At 40.2% G+C, this 13,454-nt stretch overlaps 1 protein-coding gene across 5 annotated transcripts in view; it reads left to right on the forward strand.

Moving 5' to 3' along the window:
- Window positions 1-303: 303 nt before the first annotated feature.
- Window positions 304-13,454, forward strand: part of LOC122866610 (E3 ubiquitin-protein ligase HECW1) — a 107,861-nt gene continuing 94,710 nt past the window's right edge. For 3 of the 5 annotated variants that reach the window (XM_044176500.1, XM_044176502.1, XM_044176503.1), the window contains exon 1: window positions 304-492. In XM_044176500.1, the coding sequence (XP_044032435.1) occupies window positions 463-492 (30 nt within the window). In that variant the 5' untranslated portion in view covers window positions 304-462. Of the gene's footprint in view, window positions 493-8,834; window positions 8,893-13,454 lie in introns of all 5 variants that reach the window. The other 2 variants (XM_044176501.1, XM_044176504.1) reach the window with 1 other exon arrangement.

Below are 13,454 nucleotides of genomic sequence, written 5' to 3' on the forward strand. Positions count from 1 at the left end.
TTCTGATTGGCTGTGAGGCATTGGTACCCAGCTCTGTCATGTTCAACACATTTATCTCGAATATAACCAGAAGTGGAACCTTCAAAATAAAAGCGTAGCCTATTTTAAGTTGCAATTGCCTAAATTGATAGGGTAACAGCATTTCAGATAAAGCTAACTCTTACAGACATATTTACCACATGCTAGTAATAGCAAAACCGTAAAAGAAACCTTCACAGGTCACGGTTTTATAATGACCAATTTTGGCAGTGGCCGGAAAATGTATGTTGTATTTTGGCTAGCTTTACTTTGGTCCAGAGAAAGAGGAAAGGATGTGACTAGAGGCTCTCTCGCGCGTGCCTCAGCGGCCCTTTACTCGGTACGCCGTTTGTTTGTGTACCTCCTGCCTTTACCGTCGAAATGGAGCTCGGTGGAAATTAGCAGGCGTGTACCTCTTCGAGTTCTCATCCTTACCTTTGGAGAATGATCCACCGGCAGGTTATTTTCTCTCAGGTAGGTCGTCTCCATTGTTGCTGTGTAACGATAGGGGATGTAGCCTGTCATAGTCTCCAGCAGCGGCCCAGCGCTCTGTAGCCCGCATATGTCATTCTCTGGAGGAAACGATACACTGAATTGTGTTCTTTACATCGAGTGATTAAGTGGGATTTATCCGTAGCAGCACATAACAGGCAATTCCTTAGGCTGTCCGGGTTTCTTTCTTCAATATGGAGCACATAGCTCCCCAGCAGCACTTGAGTTCAGTTGTTTTTTAGCGGTGGTTCTCCTTACGGCCAGGCAGGTTCTCCCTTAGCTTATTTTTCTACCTTTGCTAGTAAGCCACATCATTCCTAAAAGTTGGCATTGTATCAAATAAAAAGGCTAGATTGACTTATTGTGAGCTATTGGACGTGTGCCGAATCATCAGTCTGAGAAAAGCTTGAGTCATTTTTAATGCAATATTTTCATCTTTGCCAGTAGGCAATGCAGTATTCTAGTAATTGATTTTCGGGATGGTGTTTGGCGTGATGTGTCGCCTGGAGATGTCAGGGCCACACAGCTTCGCTCTGGTTGCTCTTCATCTGGGATGTCCAAATATAAGGAGAGGCTTCCCCTCCCTCTTTGTGTGGGGATTCCCATCCTCAAAATCCTCTTAAAGCTGGAGCAACACAGACTGATGTCTGTTCCTTTTGTTCCCCCTGTGTTTCGGTGTCATGCAAAGCAGTAGCCTATCATAAAACAAACAATAAAGTAGATGCAGCTGCTAATATAAGAAGTAAAAACATGTATTTTCCAAAGAGCAACATATCACTTTCATAGATGAGACTTTGGGCCACATGTCACCAGTGATGGTGGTTGTCAAGTTGTCAAGAAGGTGAGTAAATTATTATGTAAAACCCTACCAATATACAGAAAATGTTTATGTAATCACACTTCTTGCTATTATTTTAGGCTATTTTATTTTATTTATTCTGCAAACAACAAGGAGGGTAAACTGGGTTTGGGGGGTTTTCTATTCCACTCCATCCCTGGATGCCAGTGATTTCCCACTAGTTATTTTTAACACTCTCATAAATATGCATATCTTTGTTTGGTGCCAGGAGCGTGCTACAGATGATAGTGTCCAACACATGCAGAGATTATTTTTATTATTGTTTATGAAGCCGCTTAATGAATGGAGCTCTGCAGTGGCTGGCTGAGGTCGCAGAGGTGAACTCAGGCAGTCTATGAGAAAATATTAGTCTTACGACAGTACTAAAGGCCTAGTACCCGAGCATCTTTAGTCCTCTGCTATTTATGTAACCCCTGTAAGCAAGTGCCCATTTATCTGCCATTGTGACCCCAAACAGGGGTTGACCTTTGACACTGTTAACATTAAACTGTATGTGAAATAGAAAGTTTGGCACAGGTAAATTCCTTTAGACTTTTTTCTAAATCATTATGTCCTGAGATCTGTAGATTAGATTTTTGTGCTTTCCCTGTGCATTGTGCAAATTAAAATGAACATTTCTGCCACACTGGCTCTGATCAGACAGCTGTAGACCAAACTCACACTGTTTTTCTGTGTTAATCACAGAGTTTGAAGCATGACAAAACAGAGGGTGTAGTGAAAGACCTACTGACCTCTGACATTCACCAAAACAGAAATTGTGCTATAAAACCAGGCACTTTTGAAGGGAGATTCAGTTCCTATAGACTAGGGCTGCGACTAGTGATTATTTTCTTTATTGATGTATCTGCAGATTATTATCTCAATTAATTAAATTAGTCTGTGATATGTCACAAAACTGTGAAAAAATGCCCATCTCAGTTTCCCAGAGCTCCATCTGACCAACAGTCCAAAACCCAACCATATTCAATCTATAACAATATAAAACAGAGAAAACCAGGAATGTTTATATATATAATATAATGTTTTCATCATTGCTGGAAAATGTACTGATTTAGATTTCCTCCATACTTTTTCCAAGCAAAAGAGTTCTTTAGTGTTTTGTAGTTTTAGTGTGCCCAGATAACTGGGCAGAGTTTTCTTCCAGATCGAGAGCATCAATGACAACATGTCTACACTGAGTGCACAGGCAGCTGGAAGGGCGAAAAAAGCGTTATAACAGTTGACAGTTACTGTAGTATGCTGTTAGAGCAAAATCCACGTTGCTGCAGCTGCTCCAGAGTAAAAGTTTTCCCTAAGAAGGAAGGAGTAGTCAGCTTGTGAGTTTAGAGTACGGCCTGCAGTTTGGCTGAGCATCAAACAGCGGCCTTTACTTCTCTTTTGCTGATTTCCCTTTCACGTCAAGCCAGAGGAAACTATGTAGTATATCATAAAGTGTTAATGTAGAGTACATGATCACAGTGGACTAGAGCTGAAATGATGAGTCGAGAGTTAAATGATTAGTCGATCGAGGGAAAATTCAACTATTTGGATCATTTATTGATGGTTTCATTAATTTTTCAAGAAACATTCACAGGTTCCAGCTTCTCAAATGAGAAAGGCTGCTACTTTTCTTTGTCTAATGTGATAGTTAAATACATTTATTTGGGGTTTTAACTGTTTGGTGGACAAAACCAGCAATTTGAATATGTCACTTTGGGCCCCAGAAATGTGGTGGACATTTTTCACAATGTTTAGACATTGTATAGACCAAACAATGAATCAGTAAATCGAGAAAATGATCATCAGAATATTGATAATGTAAATAAGCGTTAGTTGCAGCCCTACAGTGTACATATGCTAAAGAGATAGTGTGGAGTATAGAGTGATGTTTATAATTTCACCAATTTAATACAGAAACTGAACAACAGAACAGTCTCTCCACAACATGGTATGTTCCTGTTAAGACATCAGAGTCCTGTTACAGAAAAGGCACACATACACACTTAAGGAAAAGCTGCTGGCTGCGGTCAGCATACAGTGCTGTATATAGAATTTGTATTGATTTTCAGTACAGTATGTTGCCCTGTGCAGAGATATACAGTAGACCCTCTGAAGCACAGAGGGGGAATCCAGCTGCATGATGGACGAGTGATAACCAAGTGTTTTATGTTTAACTAGACTGTATAAATCATGGACGTGGTGTCCGTGACGTCGCCCATAGGTTTTTGAAGAGCCGCTGTGAAGCTCAAAGTGGGCGGCTCCGGTGGCTCCGGTGGCTCCGGTGGCTCCGGCCGTCGCCACCTTGGCAGTCCATGACTCCTGCTGATCCAAAAATGGGCGAAGAGGTGGAGCTGAGGCGGCCGAATGAAGCCTGGTTGATGGTTGGCTAGCCACCTGAGAGGGCCCCCACCTGTCACGCGGCCTTAATTATGCAGAACTTAAAGCCTTAATATAATTTAAACGGGTGAGTTATATACAAATTCACCCCCCTCACAGCTGAAGGGGGAAATTAGCTGTGGAGACCAAAACAGTTGTTTGTACCAGGCTGTAAACGTGTTTATTTCTGCTGTAAAGTTGGGCATTTTAACACGGGGCTCTGTGGGGACTGACTCGCTTTTGGAGCCTGCCTCAAGTGGCCATTGGAGGAACTGCAGTTTTTGGCACTTCTGCGTTGGCGTCATTTTTCAGCCGCGGAGGTTGCTGCTTGGTTTAAAAGCAATGCTTCATCTCATTGTAAAGGCGACGTTCAGATGAGAAAGGAGCATTACTTTGTCCACTACACACCAAAGCGCGTAATAAATGGAACACAATAACAGTGAAGAGGTACGCTTCGCCTTCTTCTCTCAATCCTGTCTGTTCTGTCATGCTTGGTCACAACTCAGTAACAAAGGTTGTACCAGATGAGAGGTTTATAACCATGAGGTGCGCCTCCCCAAGGGGGCTCGGGAGGGTTGTATGGGGGGCAGGTAGGGAGAGATGTGAGGCAAAGATACTGCATGAAAGGGACAAGCATGTTCTAAAAACAACAGCAGAGACATAAGCAATATTACATGAGAGGGTGTGCTTTAATGTCATTATTGGCACTTCAGTGCTGCGGTCAGGACCGAGGCTGAGGTCCGTAAGCATCACTGTCGAGTCAGTCCTGAGTGCAATATTGCGATTATACAACAGTTACCAACAAAATAAAAGATATAATCAACATGTATTCATGTTGTGGGGCAATTCCCTGCAAACACATGGGGTCTGACTAATAACTGGAAATCAATCAGTCACGTCAGTAGAATCCTATGTAATGAAACCTAGTTTACTACTCCAGCAAGTAGGCCGACCCTTAGTATCGACCTAGCAACAGAGACGATTTCTAGTCCCTGTTGAGTCAGCCAGCCAACTTGAGCTAATGCTTTCGAGAGATCGTGGGATTTCCCAAACCGAATAAATACCTCACATCTAAACACAATCTTGTTGTAACTACGATATCTGCTGAAAACACTTTTTTTCCATGGACAGATTTAGCTACTACGTCCGCGAACTTCACTTGTATTTTTAAGCTAGTAGCGCCGTGTCATCGACTCACCGGCACAGCTGATGGAGGATGCCAGAGTGTAACATCAAGGCCGAACAGTTTCCATGTGATCCAAACATTTCCAATAACTCCAGAGCGTTGTAAAGTCCAAAAGTCAAAATTTACTGAAAAAAGATAATATCCAAAATTCCCAACATGTTTTTCTCTATCGAATTATTCTGCTTCAATCAGTTTGTTGGCGTTTAACCTTTCAGCATTTTCTCTCCGGCTTACCAAACAAGGGAGGCACTCACCTGGCGGACTAATATTTTCAGTGATGAACACGGTGTGCTTTATGCTGATTTGAGCATGTTTTAAATCTCCAGTTGACCAATCAGATTGCTTGGTCAGAACTACTAGTTGTATAAACACATCTCATGGAGGCAGTTAAGGTACTTTAACACTCTTAGCGCACTCCTTCTTGGAGTCATAACTCAGTTAATGTAGCTAGCTAGCGCTCCATACTAATATGGTACTGCATGACTAATGAGGACTGTAGGGATTGGAGCATGACTGAGAAAACTGAGTTTACATAGTTTTAGTTTGTTCGTTTGTGCATATGTGCGTGACATTGTGCACACCGTTGTGTCTTTGCATCTGAATTCCCACCTCCTTTGTTAGTTACAGCTCCAACAGGACCACTGCTGGAGTCTGTCACAAGATAGCTGAAGAGATTCATAATAAAAACAACTCTTATTACTCTGTTACAGTAATACAGAATGGACAATCAGAAAATATGGACATCAGGGAAAGGATAAATTGAATTTGATCTTGATGTCAGACCATCCCTGAATACACCACCAACAAAAGAGTTTGTTGTGTTTTCGTTGGAGACAGAAGTCATAATTGATCGGGTCAACAATAAGTGAAACTCATAATGTAGATTTAGACCAGCTTCTATCCTCAGTCCCCAGTTCAAGCTAAGCTATCCCCAGAGTTTTAAAGTAGAAGCGTTGTTTTCTGTAATGTCTGTCCTGTAAAGCAGGTCAGGACAGCGACAGGATCTGCTGTTGAACACGTTTGATGTCTCTCTTTATGTATGGCTAGCCACATGATTCAGTTGTTTGAATATCATGTGAACGTGACTTTAAAAAAACACCACTTGTGCATTTTGGGAAGAGAAAGAGAAGCAGTGTTTCAGTTTCTGATATTAGCAGTATTGGTTATCAACCGGAGCAGTGGAAATGTTTTTGTTCATGAACAAAGTGATAGAATAAACACATGAACTACTTTCTTAAAAGGCTGTAATCTTATAGTTATTGTATTACAATAAGTAGGAGTTCCCAACACTACTGTTTGCTTTGCATTAAAGGTTACAATCATTGGAACTGGGTTAACTGGTTAATCTTTCTACAATACACACCGCATCCCAGAAATTAATATATATATATATATATATATATATATATTAAAAACTAATCAGCTGATCAAAAAGCACAGAAAATTGTCCATACAAGTACCTTGATACAGACAATTTTTACTGAACAACTTGTTAGCATGGTAGTTAACCCCTGTGACTGCACTTCCTGTTGGTGCTTCACAGTAAAATCCTTCCAGTAGCTTGCTTGGTGTACAGCTTTAAATGTTAAGCAGCAGCAGGAAATGTTACCTTGTTTATTAATAGTAGCTTAACTGCACTTCTGATAGCACATGAAGTAAATGAGATTGGACCCCCAAAAAAAAAAAAAAAAAAACACAGTGAGGTGGCTGTCTGGTAGATGAAAGTAAGAAGAGGATAGGTGTGGACGTCCTGTTGCCTGATTGTTGCTGAGTGTTGGTGGGAGCATGGTTGAGATTGGGGTCAGCCCACCCACCTAGTGGTGGGGGACACACTGGACAAGACAGAATTAAAATTTCTGGGCACACAAGTTCTGTTAAGTATTATATTGTAGCATCTTCTCTTCACATCAAGGACATTAGCAAGGTGCTAACGAATTCTACCACACTTTATTCTTAAACCAACCACGACGTCCTCATACCTAAACGACGGAATAGGTTGATTACCAGTCCCAAAACGACATGTATGACCGTTCCCCAGAATGACCGGTGGAGAGTACCAGCAACAGGCGTTCCAGATCTTAAGTCACGTGACGTTAAACACGTGGTTAACGTTTAGGTTTAGGCAACAAAACTACTTGGTTAGGTTTAGGAAAAGATCATGGTTTGGGTTAAAATAAGTATTCAATTCCATTCAGTTTTATTTATAGAGCACCAACTCCTAACAGAAGTTATCTCATTGCACTTTTCCTACAGAGCAGGTCTAGACTTGTTTCCTGCGCTTCTCCTGAGTCTCTTGGATTTATTTCTGCGTGTGCTTGGTCCTCGCCTGGACTTTTGGATTTTGTTTATTGCCTGCTCCTTGTCTGATTTGTTTGCTTGTTTTGGACTGCCTTCTATCCATGTAAGCCTTTCCCGTAATACATTAATGAATTCCATCTGCTCTGCCTCTCGTCTCCATTTGGGTCCTATTCCTTATTTTCCACCACGACAATAGCAGCATGACTAAGGGATGGTTCAGGACTCACCCAAGCCAGCCCTAACTATAAGCTTTGTCAAAGAGGAAAGTCTTAAGCCTATTCTTGAAGTATGTTACGTCACCACCCCAACCGCCTCCACATGCCTCCACATGTGGACTTTGTCTCACTTTATACTGCTCCAGTCATAATTACAATGGCCACAAGAAGCGTAAATATGGGTCGTAATAAGCTGCTTGTACAGTCGACCTATACAGCCGTTTTTCTGGCGCGAAGCTGAACCCAACACAGGCCACTGTGGGTGGTAGCCTGACTCCTGTTCATTGCATCTGTTAGGGGAGGGCGACTCATCTCTTCGTCATTTTTATTGGCATATGTAGTTTGGTGACCTCACAAGATTGCCATATGCCTCGGTCACAGTTCTTTATTAACCAAATGAAAGGGGTCCTTCCTATCGGTCAGGCTATAGTGTTGAGCCATGTAGATTTTGTACTCTATGAAAATATAAAGAAGTAGATGTAAAGAAGGTAGTGGCTGATTTATCACTGCAAAATTATATTTCTGCCATCTGATTCTTTTGATTCTATTTGTGAAGCAAGTTTTTCGGCACACATGACAATGAACCCATAGTACTATGTAGGCCTTGAGACTCTGAAACTCAATAAATATTGTGTTTATTATTATTTAATATTATTGTCTATTGTTAAATATCCATTTTGATTCATCGCACATTCTATACTTCACGTTAAAGTTGTAAACTGCAGAAAAATGCAGACAATAAATAGTTTCTTCAGCTGCTAAATGCTCCACTATGTTCGCCAGCTGGTCTCTATGTGGTCTGGCTGCTGTCTGCTGCTGAGCAGGCCGTGTACAGTGGCTTTATCCGAGCTTTTTTGCTGAAACCAAAACAGTAAACTAGTTTAACTAAATGTTAAGGTCCTCTCCAGTGTAGTATTGATGAATACTACAATAAATACAGCTCACACACAGTCATATTGCGTCATATCTTTCCTGATGTGTAGGTGAACCACATTTTAAAGTATTCCTGCTAATAGCTTTTCCTTTGCAGGCTTGCCTTTCCACTGCAGCAATGCAGACCATGTGACCATCCGTAGATGCACATGAAAACTGATTAGATGTTGTTTTGGTTGCTGTTGAACATCATTAGATGCTCTGATGTTATGTCTGTTCGTCGCTGTATATCTTTGTTCTCCATGTCACAGTGTCTTTGACTCTCTGTTTCCTCTTGTTTGTCCATCTGTGCTTCTGCTCCTTCTCAGTTATTCATATTTTTATCTGACAAAGATGAAGTATGAAAGTATGATGATGCATTTTTTTAACATAAGTGCACACAAATGTCATACTTGACTTTCACCTGCTACAATCACTGCCTCTGCGTTTTGTTTCTATGGTTTGTAACTCGCCACCCTTCTCCTCCCACTTCCCTCAGGTTTTGGTCTGCTTTGGGTTGACTGGTCATTATGCTGATGCAGCTCTGTAGTATCAAGGTCAGTACTAACGTTCATATCACATGGTGACACAAGCAAGCACATGAAAATTATACTGTGCGTGCAGATAACCTGTCTTCATCACCAACTGCGCGCACAAAGTGCCTTCGTATTTGGACCAATCCGTCAAGGCGGGCTGAGTCGTGCCCTGAAGCTCCTTTCTAACTGGAGCATTCTGTGATCTGACCTGAGATCCCAGGATGGAGAATTCTCCCTCACATTTGGACTTGCTGGGAATGATGCTGCATCTCGCAGTAATAGGATTACCAACCTGGTTGGTGGAGTTTGTAAAAACTGAACCACAGGAAAATGTGTTTATTTGTTTTTTCCTTTTTTACATTACAGTGAAAACTGAACTTGTCTTTAGTGGACGCAATAACATAAACATCTGTAACATCTAATGAAAACCAGTGATAGCCATGTGAGAAGCGTCGATTCAACATCAAGGTGATTTCTGAGGAAATGTATCGTTGTTTTGTATTATATTATAGCGTGTTCTGTTCTCCTACTTTCTATAATTTTTTTGTTATTCTATCATAACAGCGGCTGGGTAATTGATCCTACACTAAGCTCTGTCTGACTTAGTTACTGCTGCAACACCTGTCAAGCTTTCCACTCTAGCACAACAAATATGCAGTTTACATATAAGTACAATAGTGGCAGGTTTACCACTCAAAATTCTTAATCATTTTTGAAACAATGCGTGTTCTATTTCACACAGAAGTAAACTAAAGCAGGCTTCTCATTGGTAGCTGATGACCGTCGATTCAACTGTAATGACAGCTGTTGCTTGCAGATTTTATTAGCTGTAGCTAGCCAGCTAATTCGCTCTAACTTAGTGCGTTGGCCAAAAACTCCTGTCTCCAGCCAACTTTAAAGCTGAAGCATTTTAAAATAAGAACTCCGTAAAAGAGTCTCAAATATGCTTATAATGGCTATGATGTGATGCTAAAAGGCTAAAGGTACATGTCCCAAATCCTCAAAGGGTTTGAGGATGAGGACTAACCAATGTGTTTCGCAAATTGAATGCTATCTCGGGAGAGAAGTGGAGAAATCCGAAGCCTGACAGACCTGCCATACCTACTGTAGTTACTAGTGTTAAGCTACGATTTGACAATCACTGTTCGGGTCAGTTTCAGTCATCTGTGAAATGGCAGTTACAATACAAATGCATTGAATAGCTATTGCTAAGTTTCAAAAATCATGAGGATTATAATCATCTGAAAATCTTTAGGATTATAACTTTGAGGAAGTGCATCAAATTTTGTGGCATTTTGTTGAATAAATGAGGAGCCATTGCAGAAATGCTCGTTGTCATTTCTTGAAGTAAATAAGTGTGGACACACACATAGTCACCAACCATGACCCAGGAATGACAAACAGCGCCCCGGGCATGTAACGTCGCGTAAACCGGTCAAGAATCTACTTTTGACACTGGCCATTCAAATGCCTTAAAAAATACACATTTTTAAAAATCTATTCAGAATCTACGAGAGGAAAAAAAATTGATTTGGATGCACTAAACTTGTGCTAACATTTGTTGAAACCCCCATCTCCTCTCTCCATATACCTTCACTAACCCTAATGATGGGCTTCTGCCCATTTAATTGCTTTTGTGTGCATTGGTCCAAAAGATGTGTTGATGCATGCATACATGCATGTCCCCTTCGTGTTTGTGCAGCCAGTGTGACTGTCCAAATGATTAATCTGCCAGTTGGTGTGAACAATTTTCATCATGTAAACATGATTAGCAATCAATGAAACCAGCTTGAAAATGATTTCTATGCTGGGTCTAATATCAGATACCTAAGAGACCGAAGTGATTGTATTTTGTCATTCTTTAGACTGAGTTGGTAACATTGCAATGTCTTTATTTGATGTTGTTATCATGCTTTTCATACCTATTGCCCTCAGAGCATCAAATATCAGCAGCATTGAGAATGACTGAAAACTCTGATATTAGATGTTTCCATCAAAAACTAAAGTACACAATGACAATGATTTCCTGCCATGTCAGCAACGGGTGTCAGCTTAATGGAAGTTTACATCCTTAAACATTTTAACACTTAAAAACAAGACTATGGATGTCAAAGTAGAACATCATGTTGACATATTTCTAGTGCAGCAACAAAGCAGGTTTTTTAAGGCTTTTTTTGCATTTATTCGGATAGTAATAGCTGCAGAGGAAGACAAGAAAGGTGGGAGAGAGGGGGGACTCGCTCTACCAGGTGAGCTACCGGGGCGCCCCCGAACAACAGACAGGCAGTAAATGTAAGAGACAAGAAGCAGACTTCAGGAAACCCGAATTGGCGGGAAATCTGAAGAGGCTGGAAGGATTAACTGGTGTCAACTGACAGTCATCAGTGGACATGTTTTATTAAACTTTTAATAAATTATGTAACAACACTGAAGCGAATTACACATAATAAGCTACGTGGGTTGTCCCTGTTACCAGCATGTCAGCTACTGATAACTAACCACATGACAGACCACTCCATCAGCCTCCAGACAGCTGCTTACCTCCAGCTGCTGACACAAAGCTCTCCATCAGCCGAGTGTAAGGAAATGGGTCACCTACAGCATCTTAATATCTCTTATAAGTGGCTTATTACAGCAGGTCCATGTCTATAGAATAACAAGCATAAATGGGACATTTTTTATTGATTTTGCCAATTATATTTCACGAAGCCAGCAGGAGATGTGTTTTATCATTCAGCAGGACTGTGTGAGGCTTAGTTCACATACTTAAAATATTCCTGTAATATCCCTAAAGTGACTTAGAACATATCTGATATGGTTTAATACTTTTTAGTAAAATTCTTCTGTGATGTCAGTATTATATTTATACCTCATGAATCATTTATCTTAGCTTTAATATAGCATATAATTTAGAGTTGAAACGATTAGTTGATCGTCAGAAAAACTATTATTATATTTTGATAATTGATTAACCGTTTCAATAATTTTCTAAACATTCTCTAGTTTTAGCCTCTTAAATGTGAGATATGGAAGCGTATACAGAACTATATTCAAATGATAATGTAAACTTGAAAATGTAATTCCACAATAGCAAAAAAAATGAAAATGCTATCTAATCCAATTTTAATTTTCACATACTTGAATGGGCGTTCTATGACTATATTAAAATGAAAATGGAAAAGCAGCTTGTCATAAAATTTTCAAAGTGGTAGCCCACTGTACAGCGGACAATATTCAAATGATAATTAAAATTTGAAAATGAAAATATAAACAATTTAATCAGATTTTCCATTTTTCCAAGCGATATTTAAGTCAAAATGAAAATGACATTTTCGAACAATTTGAAAATTAAGACCGAGGTGCTTTTCTATCTGGGTTTTACTGCTGGCACCCCAGGGCTGAATAACACATACACACGTGGAAAATTCTAATGCTATTGTGGAATTACATTTTCAAGTTTACATTATCATTTGAATATAGTCCCGTATACGCTTCCACAGAGAGGATTTGCTGCTTGTAAACTGAATATCTTTGGGTTTTGGACTGTTTCGGCCAAACAAATCAAGATGTCACCTTGGATTCTGGAAAGTTGAAATGGGCATTTTTTCACTATTTTTTTTACATTAAGACTAACAATTACATTACACTACACTCAGCAGTGTAGAGTGTAGGAGAAGGCTCAACAGTGTGTTCCAGCATCCCAGAACCACCCCCCCTTTACCTGCACCCACACCCTCAACACAGCCCTGCGTAGCCAGTTATATTCACTTGTGTCTACAGCATCACCAGCTACCATCATCAGCTAACAGCGCGCCAGCTGATAACAACCAGCTAACAACATGTCAATCTAACTAGCATGTTGCTATCAGTGGCAGCATGCTGCTAACCCAACCAAGCAATAACCAAACAATCAGCCTCAGCTAGCATGCTAAGCTAACTAGTATGTTAAGCGCACAAGCATGTTGCCTAAGCCAGCGAATAAACAAAACAATCCTAATTCAATTCAGCGAGCTTCGCTGCTTTAGTATTTGTAAAGCTTTACAGATATAACTCCAATAAGCTGCGTTTAAGTATCAAAGTGTTATTGGGAGAGAAAAGAGCGATCATGGTTCCCTACAGTGGCACAGGATGGCTGGGTGACTTAGCAGTGATTCAGCAGCTTGCTTTTCAGCTGCTAGTTACAGCTAAAAAGCAAGCTGCTGAATTATTTAGATTCACACACTGGCTTTGTGTTTCTCAGCCGCCAAGTGAGACATTGTCAAGTATTACCCGGCACAAGCTGCTGTGCTTTTAGCTGGAAACTCAAACATGGATAAAAGGAAAGTAATGTCTGAATGGAGTTTTGTTGAAGACACTAACAGACATGGCCATTTAAATTGGTAATATAAAGTTGAATGTATAAACATTGCATAGTAACCTATATTGCTGAACTTAGATATTTGTGACATATTTTAAACAACACAAGCTAAAAGGGAACTGCTTTACTGCACATATTTTAAAAATGTATTATTATTACCCAATATTAAGGAAAATCCATAAACCCCACATGGTAAAAACAAGTCCTTCCTCAACACTCCCTACAA

The sequence above is a fragment of the Siniperca chuatsi genome, linkage group LG19, assembly GCF_020085105.1.
Source record: "Siniperca chuatsi isolate FFG_IHB_CAS linkage group LG19, ASM2008510v1, whole genome shotgun sequence".
NCBI lineage: Eukaryota > Metazoa > Chordata > Actinopteri > Centrarchiformes > Sinipercidae > Siniperca > Siniperca chuatsi.